Source organism: Cryptotermes secundus, unplaced genomic scaffold, assembly GCF_002891405.2.
Source record: "Cryptotermes secundus unplaced genomic scaffold, Csec_1.0 scaffold72, whole genome shotgun sequence".
Taxonomy (NCBI): Eukaryota; Metazoa; Arthropoda; class Insecta; order Blattodea; family Kalotermitidae; genus Cryptotermes; species Cryptotermes secundus.
This window is the reverse complement of record NW_019730103.1, coordinates 432,632-453,060: the sequence shown is the minus strand read 5'-3', so window position 1 is coordinate 453,060 and position 20,429 is coordinate 432,632. Positions and strand designations below refer to the sequence as shown.

At 43.0% G+C, this 20,429-nt stretch overlaps 1 protein-coding gene across 1 annotated transcript in view; it reads left to right on the top strand.

The window, feature by feature from the left end:
* Positions 1 to 20,429, top strand: part of LOC111866018 — a 135,288-nt gene that overhangs the window by 75,641 nt on the left and 39,218 nt on the right. Inside the window, exon 2 of the mRNA XM_023854501.2 lies at positions 1,390 to 1,570. Within this exon, the coding sequence (XP_023710269.1) occupies positions 1,400 to 1,570 (171 nt within the window). The 5' untranslated portion in view covers positions 1,390 to 1,399. The remainder of the gene's footprint in view (positions 1 to 1,389; positions 1,571 to 20,429) is intronic.

Below are 20,429 nucleotides of genomic sequence, written 5' to 3'. Positions count from 1 at the left end.
GGTAAAGGGCGGCCGGCGCGTAGTGCTGACAACCCTGTCGCCATCTGTGAGCCGATTGCCTTAAGGAAAAGTGGAAGCCTCGACGTCTCACAACCTTATGGGCCTTCAGAGAGTGTTACAGGGGTTGCTTCACAGTTTTCCTTTAGATGTTATGAATTACATCTCAACGGATCACAGATCATGCAGTAGATAACTGAGAGTTGCGGGCCACAGCTCCTTAGCCAAGAGAGCCAGACTTCAATGGGAACACCATTTTAATATTGTCCACCCACCTACGCCTTGGTCTTCCCAGTGGTCTCTTTCCTTCTAGCTTTCCCACCAATATCCTATATACATTCCTCTTCCCCCCATTCGTGCTACATGACGTGCCCACCTCACCCTCCTTGACTTGATCATTCTAATTATACTTGGAGAAGAGTACAAATTATGAAGCTCCTCATTATGCAGTTTTCTCCAACCTCCTGTCACTTCATCCCTCTTCGGTACAAATATTCTCCTCAACACCCTGTTCTCAAACACCCTCAGTCTGTGTTCCTCCCTTAATATCAGAGACCAAGTTTCACGCCCATACAGAACCACAGGCAAAATTATAGTTAGTATGTATGTTTACATATATAATGTCTTAAACAACCATTTGTACAATTATCATAATTTGCGTACATCTTTTTCAACTTTATTTACGTTTCGACCTTAATGATTATTAGGCTAAAATAAGTGTATTATAATGGATTTTTTTAAATTATTCTATCGTTAATATTCCCCAACATTCTTATAACTAGTGTACTGAAATCAAATTTAAAAGCTTATGTACAAACTTGTAAAATCACTAAGAAACTTCTATAAATTATTAAAGAAAATTATTTCAATTCGCAGAAATCATTTTTATAGCATCTGGTTCATGTATAATTTTCTTTAGAGTTTTTTTACTTATTCCATCTCGGATAAAAATGTTCTCCCATCTTGTTCTCGAACACCCTGGATGTATGATTAACTATGATAAATTTTGTTTCGTATATATTTTTTATTATTATTTTTGCCCATTTACAATCCACTTAACCGTGAAGGAAGTAACAAGTCAATGTGATACATCTTCTTATGTCCTGAAGGCGGTACTGCCCAGCGGCAATTCTCATCCATGTTCCGTACATGTTAACCCAAGAATGTTTTGCATTCTTTCTGTAGATCAAGTGTACGCTAAAAATGTTATGACGTTAAACGACGAACTGAAAGAGAGACCGGTTACAGAATTAAGTTCGTGATTACAGCAGGTCAAGAGGAATTGACGTCAGAGGGGCCCTAAACTAGTACCTGGTGGCACAGGAAGTTGTGACGCAATGAAACAAAACGATTTCATTCAATGAGTGATGTGGAATTTCTGCATTTTAACAGGTTCGACAAGATGGATGCCAGTAATCTTCAGGTTCGCTGGAAACACCACCAGATGGGAGTAATGGACTATTTAAGACAACTGCTGGTTTCTGAAGTGTTTGTTGACGTCACTCTGTGTTGCCAGAACAAAAGGTTCAAGGCGCACAGGATCCTGTTGTCGGCTTGCAGCTCCTACTTGCAGGTAAGGACCTACATACTCACATATCGCTTAGCAGGCGAGGGTGGGGGTTTCTGGTTTTAAAGCCAGAGGGTGCGAGCCAGGAGCCTATACATCTCTCGAGTTCTTCCTGGTTTGCAACAAAGTTCAATAATCCTCTTTCTAATGCTGCTCTAGATGAAACACATTCAACTCAAGTTACGTTTATCTTACACTTCGTATTCAGGAACGTAATACTGTGACGGATCTGTTCAAAGCATTAAGCTACGGAGCCATAGAAACCAGTTGCTAGGTAAACACATTCCAGAGGTAAGGCAGGCAACAATAGAAATTTTGTTGTTTATCAGCTAATGTTTCAATAACGGATAATTTACAGGAATTTCCATGGATACGAGCTAGTCTGTGTAATGAGCCGTGGAGTCTCTCCATCCATTCATTCGACAGACAGTCGTAGTTCGAGGCGTCAGAAAATCTTTCGTAAGGCAGTTCAATAGTTGAAGTGTTGAGCAGATCAGATTCGTTACCTAGCAACGACTAGTGTAAGCAGACGCTGAAGACTTTAGCTTATGTGCTATAATTACAGTAATCTTCACAGTGTTGCAGTTATTTGTAGTTACGACTTGTGAGTGTCCAATAAAGCTCTNCTGATTTCTTTATCAACGCAATCACCGCTAGCATTTCTTCTTGTTAAGTTGGTAACCCTAACCCCAGACGACATGTTGGAGTAAAATTTTGACAAATGAAGCCAAAAGAAGAGGCAACACAGAGATATTGGGTTTTCGGACTTTATCCATCGTCCTGGTTTTAAGATAACTAAGAAAAACAGACGTTTCGGAAACTGGATCTGTTTCCGTCCTCAGGTGAGGGAAAACACTTATTCTGTTTGGACCTGGACCAGTGATTGAGGCTAGCTCTTTCTAAGGGGCCCAACAGAAAAGGTGTTTTCCCTCACCTGAGGACGGAAACAGATGCAGTTTCCGAAACGTCGTGTTTTTCTTAGTTATCTTAAAACCAGGACGATGGATAAAGTCCGAAAACCCAATATCTCTGTGTTGCCTCTTCTTTTGGCTTCATTTGTCAAAATTTTACTCCAACATGTCGTCTGGGGTTAGGGTTACCAACTTAACAAGAAGAAATGCTAGCGGTGATTGCGTTGATAAAGAAATCAGTAAATCAGAAATATTTTTTAGCTTTTAAAATTTAATTAACCTTTTTACGCCTGAGATTCGTCTAACGTGAAATAAACTACTTTTTTGCTATAGAGAGCAATCGGTTAGTGCTGTGTAGTCACCGTTTGTTGGGAGAATCATCAGAAAATGATGATTGTACTGTATGGGTAAGAAGGTGGGTGTAGTAATAAGCACGAGGCTTTGATAGAGTCAATATAGGGCCCTCGGGAAGGGGCTCTATAATTTTTATGGAACAAGCGAACGGATAAAACGGGTAGGAGCATAATTTCAACGTCACGAAGGAGGACTGGGGCACGCGGTAGCGTAGTTGGTTGAGGCACTATGCTACAAGCCAGAAGGTCGCGGGTTCAAGTCCCGATGAGGTCACTGATTTTTTTTTCAATTGACCTAATCCTTCCAGCCGCACAATGACCCTGGGGTCGACTCAGCCTCTAACACAAATGAGTACCAGGAATGTACTTGGGGGTAATGCGCGGCCGGCGCGTAAGGCTGACAACCTTACCGCCATCTGTGAGCCGATTTTCTAGAAAATGTGGGAACCTCAACGTCTCACAACCCTATGGACCTCCAAGGCCTGTTACAAGGATAGCTTTACTTTTTACTTTTTTTTACAAGGGAGATCGATTTCGTCTTTCTCTGCTGCCAGGCGTTCCGTGTTAAATAGAAACACCGTCAGCAAAAAGTATCGAAGTCATGATCTCAAAATTCCTACTTGAGGCGTCCTTCAGGCAGTTTGTTTCCAGACACTGTCTCCACTCGTTCAAACCCTAGGATCGTGGTTTCGAATCCCACTCAAGGCATGAATGTATGTGTGTGCATTTATTCTGTGTGTAGATAGCGACCTTGCGAAGGGCTGATCCCCCGTCCAAGGAGTATGTATAAGATTAAGAAACTGAAAAAAGGGGAAAATGTCCAGCAAAGAGCTGTAGAGCCGTAGATTGGTAAACAGCATTGAGACTATGCGGTATAGCGTCGGTCATAGGGTGATTAATGAATATGCAGCAGTTAGTGGGATGAAAATTGGCAAGGGAAACCTAAATACTCGGAACAAACGTGTTCCAGTGTCATTTTGTCCACCACAACTCCCACGTGACTTTACATGGAGTTTAACCCGGGCCAGATCGGTGAATTTATATTTACTTAGTGGAATTCGCTCCTAAGTTTATATTTCGTAGGTACGTTTCTGCTTATGTTTTCCATATAAAATACTGTCGCGTGTAAAGGGGTTGTGCGTGACTTATAAGACGGGTTGTGGATTAGATGATTGGATTTATTGACAATTTATACACGTAATATATCACTACCGCTGTTCCACACACTTTGCAGTTCACCATTGCACACACACTCGGACTCTCAGCCTTCACTAGTCGTATCCTGGCAACGGATTTACAACGGTCTCACTGTAACTTCAAATCACAAACGAAGTCTTTTTTTTTTGACAGCCTAACTCCTTTGTAACCATTTCTTCTCAATAATTTTCAACTGTCATTTCCATAACTCGACCCAATTACCGACAACAACTCCCTCATACGACGTTCTTTGTCCCTTTATAACCCCTCGGCACGGATCGCACAGAAAACACAGCCTCTCTATTATTGAGGAGACTTCGTTACTGATCCGTTGCCTAGCAATGGGTCTGTACGTCACAGTGTTTATATACTTAACGACGCTGTACCTGTGTCTCAGGAGGAGTAGTGAATAATGAATCGAGACGGATGAGGTAGGAAGTACGCGTGCTGGCGGCACTGATAAAACTACGAAATAACTGAGTCAGCGTAGTCGGTGTACTGGACGAGATTCGAACTGGGCTCTCTAACGTGTTTATATAATACCCATGTTTTGGTTCATCCCGGTTTAATGTGCAGCCAGACGATTAATTCACACAAATAAAAGGGAAAGTTTCTTGACGTGTTCATTGTTTAGTGCAAGGACGTGTTTTTGTAGTGTGAAGGACAGCATAACAAAAGAGTGGACAGGGTGTGGAACAAAACGGTCTTAGCAAAATTTTGTGTGCCGCGGCCCACGGGATATGCCTGGAGTAGATGAAGAAAATCATGAAGGAACTTCAGTCACTATATCAGGTCTTCGGGGCCGAGATTTGAATCCAGTACCTCTCGACTACGAAACAGGTGTGCTAGAGAAAACAACAGTTACTGCCTGAGACTGCTAGAATCCTACCAGTGTAGCAACCCATGAATAATTAACACCCCTAATTAACACTATTAAGTCACGCATCAGCAAGATTTTTATAACGGGAAAGGCAGCTAACTTCCCTAGGTCATCAAGTTTGCCGGCCCCAGCCAGGGTGGCCCCACGTCCGGCTTTGGAGACCTTGACGTCACACTCGGTTTATCGCAAAATGTTTAAGGTGCACCAGCACACAAGAGCGGACTCGTGGTCACTGGAGGCGATCTGCCCACCGCACTGAACTGCGTGCTTGCTGCTTGGTTCAGTAGTTCAGAAACTGGAAGTGACCCCGCCAGTCGCTCAGCCACTCACGAATTTCCAGATATTTTATGAAACCAAAGGTTCACTACCGTGTTCACAAGAGCCCTCCACTTGTCCCTGTCTTGAGACAGATCAATCCAACCCATATTGCCCAATTCAATATCTCTAAGATCCATTTTGATATATCCTCCCATCTATATCTAGGTTTTTCTAGTGGTCTCCTTCGCTCTGCTTTCCCACCGTACTCCTATAAGCATTCTCTGAGGGTGTTTGAGAACAGGGTGTTGAGGGGAATATTTGGACCGAAGAGAGATGAAGTGACAGGAGGTTGGAGAAAACTGCATAATGGGAGCTTCATAACTTGTACTCTTCTCCAAGTATAATTAGAATGATGGAGTCGAGAAGGATGAGATGGGCAGGGCATGCAGCACGAATGAAAGAGAATACGAATATCTGTAGGATATATATATGGGAAAGCCAGAAGGAAATAGCCCACTGCGAAGACCAAGACGTAGGTGGGTGAACAATATTAAAATGGATCTTAGAGAGAGAGGATGGCGTGGTACGGACTGGATTGTACTAACACGAACTTCAGTAATGGGAGCCGGTATAGCGACTGACTGAACGACTGAGGGTCAGAGTTCGAGTCCCGGTAAAGGTAAAACAAAAGCTATCGCTGTAACAGGCCGTGGAGGCCCATAGGGTTGTGAGACGTCGAGGCTCCCTTATTCTCTAGACAGTCGGTTCACAGATGACGGTGAAGTTGTCATCCTTACGCGCCGGCCGCCTTTTACCCCGAAGAATATTCCTGGTACTCATTTCTGTCAGAGGCTGAGTCGACCCCAGAGCCATAGTGCACCTGGAAGGATTAGGTCAATTGAAAAATCCAATGACATTATAGGGACACGAACCCGCGACCTTCCGACTTGTAGCATTGTGCCTCAACCAACTACGCTACCGCGTGCCCCCTCGAGTCCCGGTAGGGTCAAGAATTCTTTCTACTCCACGTCTTTGAAACCGGCCCTCGGCCCCACCCAGTCTCCTATCCTATTTCCCCGGAGGTAAAGCGGCTAGAACGTGAAGCTGACCACTCACCTTTAATTAGTGCTGAGATCAATAAAATCGGGGATATATTCATCCACTCCCCCATACGTCTTCATGGCGTAGTGCTGAATTAGTTGAGCAGAGGGACAACTTAATTTTTTTAGAATTTAGTTACGTTTTTTTTTGCAAGACAGTGGAAGACTTTCAGTATCGAGGCGATACAGCATCAGAGGGCAGGGCGATATATGTATAAGGATGAACTGGGAGGGATCTGGAAAGAAGCGGTTTTATCTAATCGAAGTAGCTGAGGGGACTGAGAGAAACCAGAAAAACATTATTCAGTTTGGCGCAGGTCTCGGCCGACATTCGAACCCACTTCCTTCCAGAATGAAAGTTGAATGAAATAATACAAATGTCTGTTTCTACCAGAAATTTAATTCACGTGAATCCAAACACACGTGGGCACTGTAATGGCCACCTGCCCACCCGAATCAACTTTAATTTCATATAGTGTTAATAGGAACACGATCTTTATTATAATTTGATAGCCACTTAACGATCAGGTAATTCTGGGCACTATAAGAGGGCTGTACTCTAAACCTAAGTGAAAAACAATTGTAGACCGACGACTGTGACGTAATTCACGGCTGCTGAAACTTCTCGCGCTTAACTGCAGGATATCATTAAAAGAAAGTTAAACTCGTAGTGCTTCACTGTATAGTGCTGATTAATGTCAGTCGACGTACGACGAAGCAAGGAGCTAGAGAAATAGAGGAGAAGATGGAACAGAAAGAGAGGATGAATGCGTGCATGACGTCACAGGAACTTTCTTCTTTCAAGTTATATAATATCTGGCTTGAGTATCTTCAAGAATAGAACTATCATCTTTGAAAATTATAAACTCGACTAACTCTTCTCAACTGAATTCTTTTTTATAACCACTTCGCACGGACCATGCAGAAAACACAGCCTTTTATTGTTAGGAAGGCGTGATTAAAGTGCCGTTGCATAGCAACGGAAGTTACTCGATTGCGTACCCTTTGCCGCGGTAATGTGTTTACACAGTCGTTGCCTAGCAAATGAACATCTATTTTAACTTAACTACGCCACTGAACATAACTCTTTACGAGCGACTACTTACTGAACACATATATTTATTGCAGATTCTGCAGATTATATATAATTAATGTATGAAAAAAACTATTCCGGCTTTAGGCGTCATATCACAATATATGTAAACACACAGACACAGCACGTGGTTGGAGATGGTGCAGTGATAGTACTGAACCAAATAAAGTTCACAAAGGTCAACGGACGAACACACACGAAGAAATACACCTGCGAAAACCAAGACCCACATGTAACCAGAAGTGAGTGCTGTGTTCCATATCCAAATCGTTTCAGAAGGGCAGTATCACAATAAAAAAATATATAAATAAATAAATAAATGAGGACAAGTAAATTACATGATAATTGTAATGATGTATTGTAGAAATTTTGACCGTCTCTGTGATCTAGTGGTCAGATCTAAAGGTCCCGGGTTCGATTGCCGGCACTACTAGATTTTCTGAGAAGTAGTGGGTCTGGAACGGGGTTCACTTAGTCTCGTGAGGATAACTGACGAGTTATTTGAAGGAAATAGCGGCTCCGGTCTAGAAAACCAAGATTAACGCTGACCATGCGGCAACGCAAAAGTTGGCACTAACTTCGCTGACAAGCGGCGATCACTAGGTTGGTATATTTCGCTTGCGGACTACAGGCCAAGGAGGATTTTTGTTTATTCGTTTAGTGGGGGGTGGAGTCCAGCTGGGTCCACCCGGCACGGAGGCCACTGGTTGGTCTATTGTACCTACCCCGGGTGATTATGATGATGGAGAATTTGGTGGAATGAAGATTGGCAGGGGAAACCGAAGTACTCGGAGAAAACCTGCCCCAGCGCCACTTTGTCCACCACAAATCCCACTTGACCAGACAGGGATCGAACCCGAGCCGACGCGGTCGGAAGCCACTATTTGGATGTGAGTAACGATGACTCAGCCGATATAGTAGTGGGTTGCGGGTTGTGCGGCCGGGGATCTATTCCCGGAAAGGGGAATGTTGTACAGCGCCCATATCGATTATTAAGCCCACCCGGCCTCTTATGGAACGGATGCCGAAGAGGGGGCCTTCCCCGACGGTAAAGAGGCCGGGGCGTGAAGCTTACCACTCGTCTCCAACTTCTGCTGAGGTCAAGAATAGTGGTGCTTAATTACTGAAGCCAGGGATATGTTAAACTTTACCTTACTTCATTAAAATAGATTTGATTACATACTTAGTTTCAGAATTTCCTAGCAGACACTAACAATTGTCTGACAGTGGCAGTATCTTAACAAATAATAAATATACACGTAGTTTTGGTGGTGACAGTAAGTTCGAAACTTGTAGCTATAATAAAACATTAAATGCAGAACTACAAATTTTGTTGTGCAGAGGGAATAGTACATACATACATACATACATACATAAATACATACATACATGCATGCATACATACATACATACATACATACATACATACATACATGCATGCATGCATACATACATACATACATACATACATACATAAATACATACATACATACATACATGCATGCATACATACATACATACACATACATACATAAATACATACATACATACACATATATACATACATAAATACATATATACATACATAAATACATACATACACATACATACATAAATACATAAATACATACATGCATACATACATAAATACATACATACATGCATACATACATAAATACATACATACATGCATGCATACATACATACATAAATACATACATGCATGCATGCATGCATGCATGCATACATACATATATACATAAATGCATACATACATGCATGCATACATACTTACATACATACATACATAAATGCATATATACATGCATACATACATACATACATGCATAAATACATACATACATAATAAATACATACATACATACATACAGCTTGAAAAGCTAGAACGCATCCCTACAATGCAAAATTGCGTATAAATACAGTTAGCTAGGACTAATTAGCGATAGAATATATTGACAGTATCTTAATTATTATCCATCACTATTTATCAAACTCTTGAAGTCTTCAAAATACTAGAAATAAATTCTGATGTAAGATGATTAATGATACATTGTCTTAACAGAACCTGTTTGTGTTATAACGAAATGTATCACTGCGAGCAGCGTAGGGAAAACTGCCCAATATACGTCGCGCGTTTGTTCTCAAATAGTTTCGTGGTTAAGCTGTTCATTTAGAGACGAGGGATTGCGCAATACATTACAGCAGACAGGTTACTTCAGTCTTGCCTTATGAACTTGTAATGAAGCCTGCAAGGACCAGAGGCAGATTGTAAGGAACGTAGCAGGAGTCGTGTACCCGCGTAAACCGCTTGCAACAGCTGTACGTGTATTACACATTTCAAACAGAAAGAGCTGCCGATTGTATTTGCGCAAGGTCACCGGAGCGGCGATGGATTCCTAATGAACTTATCTCGCATGAAGAAGATATCGTCTTTGCTATTTTGAATAATAATTAACTATGTTCAAGAAAGATAGTCCTTCTTGAGAGGCTGATAGTCACTGTACTGTCTTTATAAAATCCGAAATTTTATCACAAATTCGGCCCCTGGATACCATCCTGAAATAAGAAAATTCAGCTTACACCTTACACACCTTTCTTTAAGATACTGTGGCGTGTTTGTTCAAAGCAAGGATTGGGGAGGCAGAGAAACGGTCCGTCTTTTCTTTTATTGCTAGTGGGATGGTACTATGTCCCTTGTACTGCGGCCACTTCTGGCCTATTTTACCAGCCCCAGATGATAGGTGAGGGTGATTGTGGAGCAATTGGTGGAATGAAGATTGGCAGGGGAAACCGAAGTACTCGGAGAAAACCTGCCCCAGCGCCACTTTGTCCACCACAAATCCCACTTGACCAGACCTGGGATCGAACCCGGGCCGCCGCGATGGGAAGCCAGCGACTAACCGCTTGAGCTATGGTGTGACCTACGGTCCACTGTATACATACAGCAGAGGAACACGTGACGTAAACTGTGACGTCATGCAACATTAGAAGAGGCGTTGCACACGGCGTTTTCTGCGGATCCGCGCCGCGCTCGTTGCTACGCAACTGTGCGGTAAACACGTCTCTGGAGCAGTGAATCAACATGCAAAAACAGAGGAAGCCATGTTTTCTGTGTGTTCGCTTAGACTTGACTGCCGTTGTAGCAGGAGCTACTAGTAATAGGACATGTACTGCTGTACTGAGCCTTATATACGTAAGCTGTATATACATACATTTAATAACAACAGAATTATTACTACTGACTGTGAGTCTGGCAAAGGAAAGATCCGTCCTCACGTCAGAGAGAGCGTCCCACATCAACAAACCTGTAACTGTCTGACAGCAACAGAGATCTGGTCTTAAGCCCCAGATGGGAGCTTTATTCCAAGACAGGCTGGCCGACTTAACTTCGGTCGCAACATAACTTTGACACTGACTTTTACTAGAACTCAATCCCACTTGGGCGGTTAGTCGAGACTGCAGAAGAAATGGCAATAAAGAAGTTCGCCTGTGAAAAGAAGACTTCATGTGTGGTTTGAAGTGACAGTGAGACTGTTCTAATCCGCTGCCAGGAAACGACTAGTGAAAACCGAGGACACTAGTGTGTGTAACAGTGAACTCTGAAGTGCGGAAACAGCGATAGCACTGTAATTGCCTGCAGTTCAGAATTGTGTGTGTATGAGGTGTCAAAAAACCCAATCATCGAATCTCAACCCCGTCTAAAAGTCAGGCACACACCCCTACACGTAACAATGTGTTTTAGTGTTATCTCATCAGCTATGGCTATGGCTCTCCTTCAGTTCTTCTAGCTATTGTATTGTACGTGTGCCTGCCAGCGTAGCCGCGCATGAACTGTCTTCGCTCGCTGTGACGCTGGGATCGTGGGTTCGAGTCCCACTCAGGGCATGGATGTTTATTCTTATTTGTGTTGTCCCGCGTTTAGGCAGTGGCTTTGCTACGGACTGATCACTCGTCCAGGGAGTCTTACTGTCTGTGAAGAATGATTACAGAACTGGATAAGATGCCTGGGCCCTGAAAGGGCTGGGAGAGCCAGTGAAAAACAAAATGATATTGTACGTGTATGTGAATCCACAATCCCGTTTTCATTGCGCCCAGAACAGGAAGCAGCTCAGTCTGCCGCATCCCTCAGTTACTCCCAGTAATTCCCCGCAACGCGTGTACACCCCTTGCTCCCGCTGCCTGTTGCAGGTGACGAGCTGCAATGCACGCAAAATGCGGTACGCTGCCTCGACTAGGCCAATTTACTGCTCTCGCTTCCTCTGAAAGAGGAGCGCTAATTGGATGATTGGTCTGAGCTTCATGGAATGTCTTGGATCACGAGAGATCTTATGAAGGCTAAGTTCAGAAGACGCGAAGTGCCGGACAGCGCTTCCACAAGCATTCCACGCGAAACAGCATGCGTGCCATCTATTGGCCGCGTGACAAGGAACTGTCACTGTGAAGCCTAGTTATGTGATTATGAATCAATTATCATATACGTGAAAATGGTTCTTTACAATTAATACTTATATTCAAGTTGCTCTAATGTTAATTATGTTGCTTAATGAGCTAGTGAACCTGTATATAAAGACCACGGGTGCCAATGTACTGACGTAAACACATTCCATGTATTGTCGTTTTCCTTGTAATTAGTTCAGAAGTGGTGTAAAGCAGCGAGTTCTCAATAAGTACACACATGAAAGAAGTGAATTTTATTCTCTTGTGTCCTAAACTTTTGTTTTTCTACTCTGATTTCCGTTTAGGAGATGGGCGAATTGTAGTACTTAAAAATAAAAATTATGTTTTTGTTTCAGCGAAATCTTCTACCTACTTGTTCCTACTGTTTCGAAAATTTTGTGAACCAACTGTTTTTTACCCTTCTCCCTTAATTAAGATTTTGGAGTTTAGCACGTAAGAAAATTTCTTCTAAATTTGTTGTAGAGAAAGAAAATAAAATAATTTTGAGAATTGTCTGCGTGTAATCTACTTTTCCCGTTTTTTACGAATAAATAATTTAATTTATAATTTCCACCGTTATAGTTATAAGTATTTTGTCTTTAAATTGAATGATTTCTGTGGTTCACGAAGTAATTTGTAGGGCCATCCTGTAGGTTCAGATTCTTGTTGTGCTCATAGGCTGTTGGTCCAGGCAAATTGTCACTTCCCTTTTATGAATGTTACTTCTACGACATGTTTTGACCTTACAAAGTTATTTTTTGGTAGATAGATTTGCGTAGTTCTGCACTGTATTCATTATTTTAGTTCAGTGTTGTAAAACTAGTTACAATTATTCTTGAATTCTGTTAAGATTAGTTAAAACTTGTTACTTTTTTGGTTAAGTTGCGAAGAAGAAATATTTTATGTAACAAATGCCATGAAAATGATTATTTATTGATTTACGGTTTGTCTGACGAGGCTTTCAGCTAAGAAAAGTAGGATTCATTTCCACCAAGTGAAACAATATCTTTTAATAATAAAATAAAACCTTTATGTCTTTCGGCCAACGTTGGCCATCATCTGAAAGCGACCAGCATTTCGAAGGAAATGCTTAACGTGTATTACGTGCATATATATATAATATTTTGTTAAAAATTATGGGATTTTTTCGATTGATTAGAACCTTACTGAGTGTCTCCGTGATGGCCGTGTTCCTACAAAGTTCTTGTGTGCGTGTGCGGCATTTTTCTTCAAGGTCATTACAAATTACTCCAGTCTAGTTCACATCTTTACAACTAGAATGCAGTATTATTTTTTATTGCTAGTGGGGTGGGACTAAGTCCCTTGTACTGCGGCCACTTCTGGCCTATTGTACCAGCCCCAGATGATAGGTGAGGGTGATTGTGGAGCAATTGGTGGAATGAAGATTGGCAGGGGAAACCGAAGATTTGTCCACCACAAATCCCACTTGACCAGAACCGGGATCGGGAAGCCAGAGACTAACCGCTTGAGCTATGGCGCGGCCAGCCTGCTTGTTAGTGCCAGCGACACAATAGTGTTCACCTTCGCTGGCTGTTTCATGTTCATTCCAAACTTGCACTTCCTGTAACGAAATTCTTTGTCGATATGATGCAGCTACTTTTCTATTTGCTACTTTATTTTCAACACTCTTCTTCTATAATTCGCGTTACGCCATACTTGCCTACACCGTTTGGATGGGTAATTACATTCGAAAGCAACAGAACGCCCTGCCTTCACGAATGTGGATTAGTTCTAAGAATGCTATGTCTACTTTCATTGTTCGCTGCAAATTAAGTGACCACCCCGTGTATGTACCTTTCCTAATAACTTATGAACCACATGCTGATATTTATAAAAGGTTGACTGAAGGTCGTGCAATTGGAGGTCATTCGGTCACAACAATTTAACATCTAATTAATTCTGAGAATACTAATACTTCTTGGTCTACATGCCTCACTTTATAATGACTATAACTCACCTATTGCATTTAATCTAACTTACGTGTTTCTTGTATCTTGGTTTTTTAATAACGCTGTCTCAGTTCTATGTGTTATATTGCAACAATGCAAAGATGTCTCGTACGAAACACACAAACGAAATTCAGTGTCGGTAACCGATCTGAGAATCTCCCGAATGTGGAGACACATATTGCAGCGTGTAGACCCGTTACCAGATAGTGACAGCAAACAAACAGATTCACACAGCAACGAATCAAAAAGCAACAGGGGAAACGTTGGAAACTGTGTTTTCTATGGTCCGCGATGCGCCGCTGCTATGCAACGGCGCGGTAAACACGTCTTTACAGCAACATTTGAACGACACGAGAAGAGTTGTATTTTCTACGTGGTCCGTGCCAAGAGGTTACAAGCGGGACGGACTTTAGAGCTTAGTCATCTCTGAACTTCGTCAGGAGGAGAGAACAGTGGTCATTACAAAAATTGCCTTAAATCCCATGAAGCAAAATGACCACTAGAATTCATAGACGGAAGCTACTGAAGATAGGGCATGAACTGCTGTACTGAGCCTGGACTGACAGAGGCCTTGTGTTTACTGTATATACATTCATGTCATAACATGTAAAATGTAAATATATTATACATTGTACATTGTAAAATACAGGCCTGTCCTCTCGTCAGAGGGGCCACCTCACATCAACAAACCTACAACTCTCAGACAGAAACAAAAATCTGGTCTTAAGTCCCAAATGGGTGCTTGACACCAAGCGAGGCTGGCCGGTCTTAACGTAACTTTGACTTTTATCTTAGCCGGTGGAGCAGCCCGTGTGGAGGCGGGGTCGAATTCCTGCAACGCGGACTTTCGAGTCGTTGGAGGCGACGAAAAGGGAAACCAATGTCTGGGGTTATAACTGGGTAACCCAGGGTAAGGCTGACAACCTCACCGCCATCTGCGAGCCGATCGTGTAGAGAAAATGTGGGAGCCTCGACGTCTCGCAACACTATGGGCCTCCACGGCCTGTTACAGGGTGACCTTTGCCTTTGTTTTTAATTACTAAATTATAATTCTTGCTTCTTTTTCCCTAGCATTTGAAGACAACTGAGCGTCATTGGGATTCCAGAGCGTAGCCACTGGTTCGGAAAATGGGTTCCGCATTTGCTGGAGCCAGTGATAGGAAGAGCTTGAAAATGTTAGGCTCGCACTAAATTTTATAGAAATATCCAGACGAATTGCCTAGCGCATTACTTAAAGAGAAAGCAAGCATTTGACTGCGAACAGAACAGCTGAACAGGGCGCGAGGTTAAACGGTATCTGGTGTTGTGTCAGAAGTTTAGTCGTGGAAATGGTGGACAGAGAGTTGAAACGCGGACCTTCCAAACAGGAGACTGACACGCAAATACAATGTTCGGGGAAATTAATCTCTGGAGTTGTGTGTCTCTCCTGCTGTGATGCACGCAGCAAGTGAGAACCGGTTGATTACTCCACCTATTCCGGACAAGAAGGACATACAAGACGAAGTATTTTTCTTTTTCTAGCATTGTAACTCAGGGAACAGTTTGTATTCTTTCCGAGCGTTTATAACTTGCTATTGCATCTCAGAATACAGACAATTCTGTACTCTCAATTGCCGTAAGGTGGCTACCGCATTGTAATTTTATATATGCTTAGTCTTTCAACCATGATTCGTTTTATTATTATTATTATCCTACTTGAAATACTTTCATTCCCATGTACAGACTTTTAACGCGTTGTGTGTGCATCGCCGTATATAGTAGCGATAGGATCTGTGAACTGAGCCTTGTCCAAACACGACACGTGAAAACCGAATGGAACATTATGATGTAGATGCCTCAGCCGTAAGGAATATGAGTTGCATACAGGCGAGGCACATCTGTAATGTTTCAGTTGTCACATGTCATGCCAGTCCGTGACTCCTTGTTTCTGGCTATCATCAATACCAACCTTACCCATTTCACGTCATGGTGTAGTGCGAGGTGACTTTCATAAGGAACCAGTATTTCAAGGTGCTGTAATTCTTGCTATTCTTTGCTTCTGGTTGTTATATTTCAATTCCCGCTTTGTGCTTGTTCATTTTGCAGTGGGTTTTCTGCTAACTTGATGAGCTAGTCACTCTAATCATCTCAACATGATTAAATTCTCTTCAGCGAAATCGTGATAAAAAGGCTTCATGTCAAAATATACGTGTTTAGAACCTCCCACCTTCACCGTTATCTGTTCTCTTACGCTCAAAGTCGGCCGGACTCTTCAAATGCATAGCTCCTTAGTACGTGAGACAATCTGCAGCCCTCAGAGACTTGATAATCACGCATATGACTGATTGGAATTCCTTTCTTACGCATGCTTATTAAACGACTATGATTTTTACCACGTGACGTTTAAATTATGCTATATTGCTCGATTTGATGTCAATATCTGATTGAACATCAGTTCGGTCGTGCAAGACTGAGCTGAATTTTAATTAAACTGCTACAGCTCGATTTATATAACTTATATATACCCACCTTGATCGCCTTCTTAATGAGGTGTTCGTTCAGCGGTTTCCAGCGCTGTGAGAGCTCACCTCGTTTCTGTGGCGCTAGACGCAAGATCGCCTCATGGGGTGGCACAGCGTTAAACAGTTGGAGGCTGCTCATCCGTAATACAGTCATAAAAAATGAAAATACTTTTATATGAAATGTTTACGAAAAACCCTGAGGAAGATTGAGGCGATTGTAGAAAATTTTACTTTTTGGTCAGTTGGCATCAATGCGTTTAGGTGACTGTTATAATAAGTTAACAGTTTCCTTATTTCATTACAGTTTATTTGAAGAGAAACCCCAGGACGGACAGCGACCCTGTTTGCCAGTGCGGCCGACGAATAGATTTCCTGTCGTCCTCGGGCTGTAGTAGTGCTGGTGGGGTGGGACTAAGTCCCTTGTACTGCGGCCACTTCTGGCCTATTGTACCAGCCCCAGATGATAGGTGAGGGTGATTGTGGAGCAATTGGTGGAATGAAGATTGGCAGGGGAAACCGAAGTACTCGGAGAAAACCTGCCTCAGCGCCACTTTGTCCACCACAAATCCCACTTGACCAGACCCGGGAGGGACCCCGGGCCGCCGCGGTGGGAAGCCAGCGACTAACCGCTTGAGCTATGGCGCGGCCCCAGGCTGTAGTAACTAAATGCGCTAACATGACTTGCGCTCTGGGAGAGAGAGACGTTTATACATCGCTGGCTGATTTTATTTCCCTGGTCATCCAACCTCTGCTGATCCACTGTGGCCTGTTTGGCAGTCCGAAGTTGTGGCGTTGTAGTGTATTAGGTCTCAAGGTATCCATTTGGACTCTGTGATTCAAGACTGCAGTCCTCCGTCTTGGGTCAGGTGCCTGAAAGTTTGTTTTTTCTTTGCACTTTATTTTCGACAGTGTAGCTGCGAAACCACAAAAAGTACATTCTTTCAGATCTGAATACTCTCACGTGTATGGATACCTACAGACGGGGTTTGGATTCATAATTGCGTTTATTAACTATTTACACAACATACGGCGTAACTACAAGTAACTACAGCGCTATCGCTATAGTTAGTTAGTTAGTTAGTTAGTTAGTTAGTAAGTTATTGGAGAGGGTGGGTTTCCCCATGCACTTAGACCTGTAGTGGTCCATTGTGCTTCCCTCTATGATTTCTACTTGCCTCTATATCCTATCGGTATTGGTGCTTACCACCAGTCCCACCCAACCAGCGAGACCGGCTCTACTGGCTGAGAAGTGTCTATAATGCTTCCCCCATCTACCGGAGGTATTAGTGACTGCTGTTGGGCGGGAAACGTCCGCAATTTTGGCTCAGTGACCTCCTTTGGAGGTATGAGGTTCTTTTACGTGCCGTAAAGCTACGACACGGGACCCGCGGCTTAAAGTCCCTCCCGGAGGACTTGTTCCCTGAATTTTTCCGCCCTTAAAAATTCGACGACCTCCGCCTGGTATTTGAACCCGCGTACCGCGAGTCATGAGGTGGGAACGTTAACTCTAGACTACGGAGGCCGCTTATCGCTATAGTTACTTGTATCCGGCTTGGACACGATTTCTTGAGGACTCCTCATGCTTCGGAAAGCAGGAGCAGTGGGAACAACAGTCCCGCTCGTGATCCGTATGCTGTCTGAAGTGCACGGCTTGTGGACTGTGGGGAGACTGACGTTTGCGCCCTTCCGGTTTCACCGTGATTACTAGCAATACTTACGAACACGGAGGCCGATCGGTGAAAGCTTTCCTCAGTTACGTCAGAAATAAATTCATACACTCAACGAATACTTTATAGAATATTATGGATTTCTGAGATTCTATGCCGTGTAGCTTGGTAGACAGGGACCAAAGTATTGTCAGAACCTGCTGCCCCGATATTCAAAATATAAGACTCTCTTCTCCCCTGAGCATAGAGGCAAAAATTTCGCCCGAAACGTTGGTATCTATCCAAGCAGGTACACAGCACGCATCCCAGAAGACCAATTTCTTCGTTTGCACAGTCATGAGAACTCGAATTCCACAAATTCTTTATTCTGTATGCAGCTGAGAAACGCAAAGAGTCCTGAGGCGTTGTGTTGCAGTTTTCTTTCACGAAAGGGCTTTAGTTTTAGCGGCGGAAATGTTTAGAGACCCCTGCGTCAGGACGCCAGAATTCCAACCGCTATTTCTCTGACACACACTTCCAAGAACTCATTTATTTTAAATAATGACCCAATCAATCAATAAATTGAAATACGTATTTCGTTGAAAGGGACATCTGATATTGAAGATGTCCACCAGGCTAAGGGAGGAATTTCGACGCTGCAGACATCTTCCGGCCGACATCTATATTAGATTTTGCGTAGGTAATAAAATCATAGCCGGTCACGGTAGCCGAGCGGTCTAAGACATGCACTGTCTTCGCTCGCTCGGAAGCCGGGATCGTGGGTTCGAATCCCACTCAGGGAATGGATGTTTAGTTTGTATGTGTGTGTACAGGTAGAGGCCTTGCGACGAGCTGATCACCCGCCCAAGGAGTGCTACCGAATGTGTAAGATCTAGAAAAACCGAAGTGAACGGAGAAGTTCATGGAGGTAGGCCTAGGCCCACTGGGGCTGTAGTGCCAAGGAAAAAAAATAAAATCATAATAAATATTAATAACAGAGAACTGTAAGTGTCATTATTGTGTGAGAAGTGCGTGTCCGCTGAAAGGCGGCTAAAGAAACTTCATTTCAGTTTGACAAATTCGTTTCGTCATTTGCAGAAGACATTCCGTCACACAGCGGAATTGGGGCCCAACATCGATCCTTTTCCGCATTGTGCTTATCATCCAGGGCGACTTTTGTGTGATCCTGCAACTTGTATCACCCAGACACCCAAGAGCGACAGACAGCTCATAGGAACCCTCACGAACTAATTAATGAATCAGTCCCCAAGGCACTGGCTGTTGCCAGGGAGAAGGCTAGCTGGAATTGTTTGAATGGATTCTCTTTAGCAGGCCGGAGACCTGCAGGTTATTATTAGCATCGTTCTATGGGTCCTCACATTAGTACATCAGCGGACACTGGTGCATTGTCCTAAACTCAAAACAACATTCCTTAAATGAAGGCCAGGCAAATGATTTTAAAGGGTTGAAATTTACAAAAAAGAAAAAAAACATCACATCTGTTACTGCTTTTGCAGTGCCTTTCATTTAGGATTGGACTTGTTAAGTGGCAGATGGTATAACATTGCAAATGCACATACAAAAATGACGTAAGATGTAGGCAAAGTTGTTAAGTCCCTTTCTTCTTCTAACCTTGTCCAATCTTTCCTTGCATCTCGTCCGTCCCGTCCACTGTATTGCGCGAACTCCTTATGCGCATGTCTGATAACGCTTTCTCATTTACTGTACATAAATGTTTAAGCATCTATTCCGTTCATCTTCCTGTTCGTGGAACCTGAACAGCTTCCCCAAAACGCGGAGTCGTGCTGAATTTCTGAAAGGTAATTTTATCTAAACGAGGATCTATCTTCCTTCTTCACCAAAAGAGGATTTTAATTTCCGCATTTGCTCACTTCTGGGAATTACTTACCAAGGCGGCTCGGCCTTGTGGTTGGCTTGTCCATGTTACAGCTACAAACCGAGCCCATCATGGCGATGAGCGCAACGATTAGCGGTAACGTGAAACAGTCAAGCCGATGCTTGCAGCAGTGCTCGAAATACTCGTATACGCTTACGAGCTCAATGACACCTCCGTCGCAGACCGTGGTACGTCTGACACCTCGCGGCCAATAAAATCGATTAAGAGTGGTACATCTACATAATAAAATGGCTGAAAACACAATTAATATTACGAAATCCTGACGACTGCATTTAGTACGAATTGTGACAGGAGGTCCTTGACTTTGACAATGCGAATTCGGACTTTGTAACTTAAATGCCCGTCATTACAGTTTCCTTATAGATCTCGAGACTCACGACCTATAATTATCATATATTTCTTGATGTGCGGCGGCAGGCGAGTAGTGTAGTGGGTTAAGGCGCTACGCCACAAGCCGGAAGGTCGCGGGTTCGATTCCTGATGAGGTCATTGGCTTTTTCAATTGACCTAATCCTTCCGGCCTCACTATGGCCGTGGGGTCGACTCAACCTCTAAAAGAAATGAGTACCAGGAATCTTCC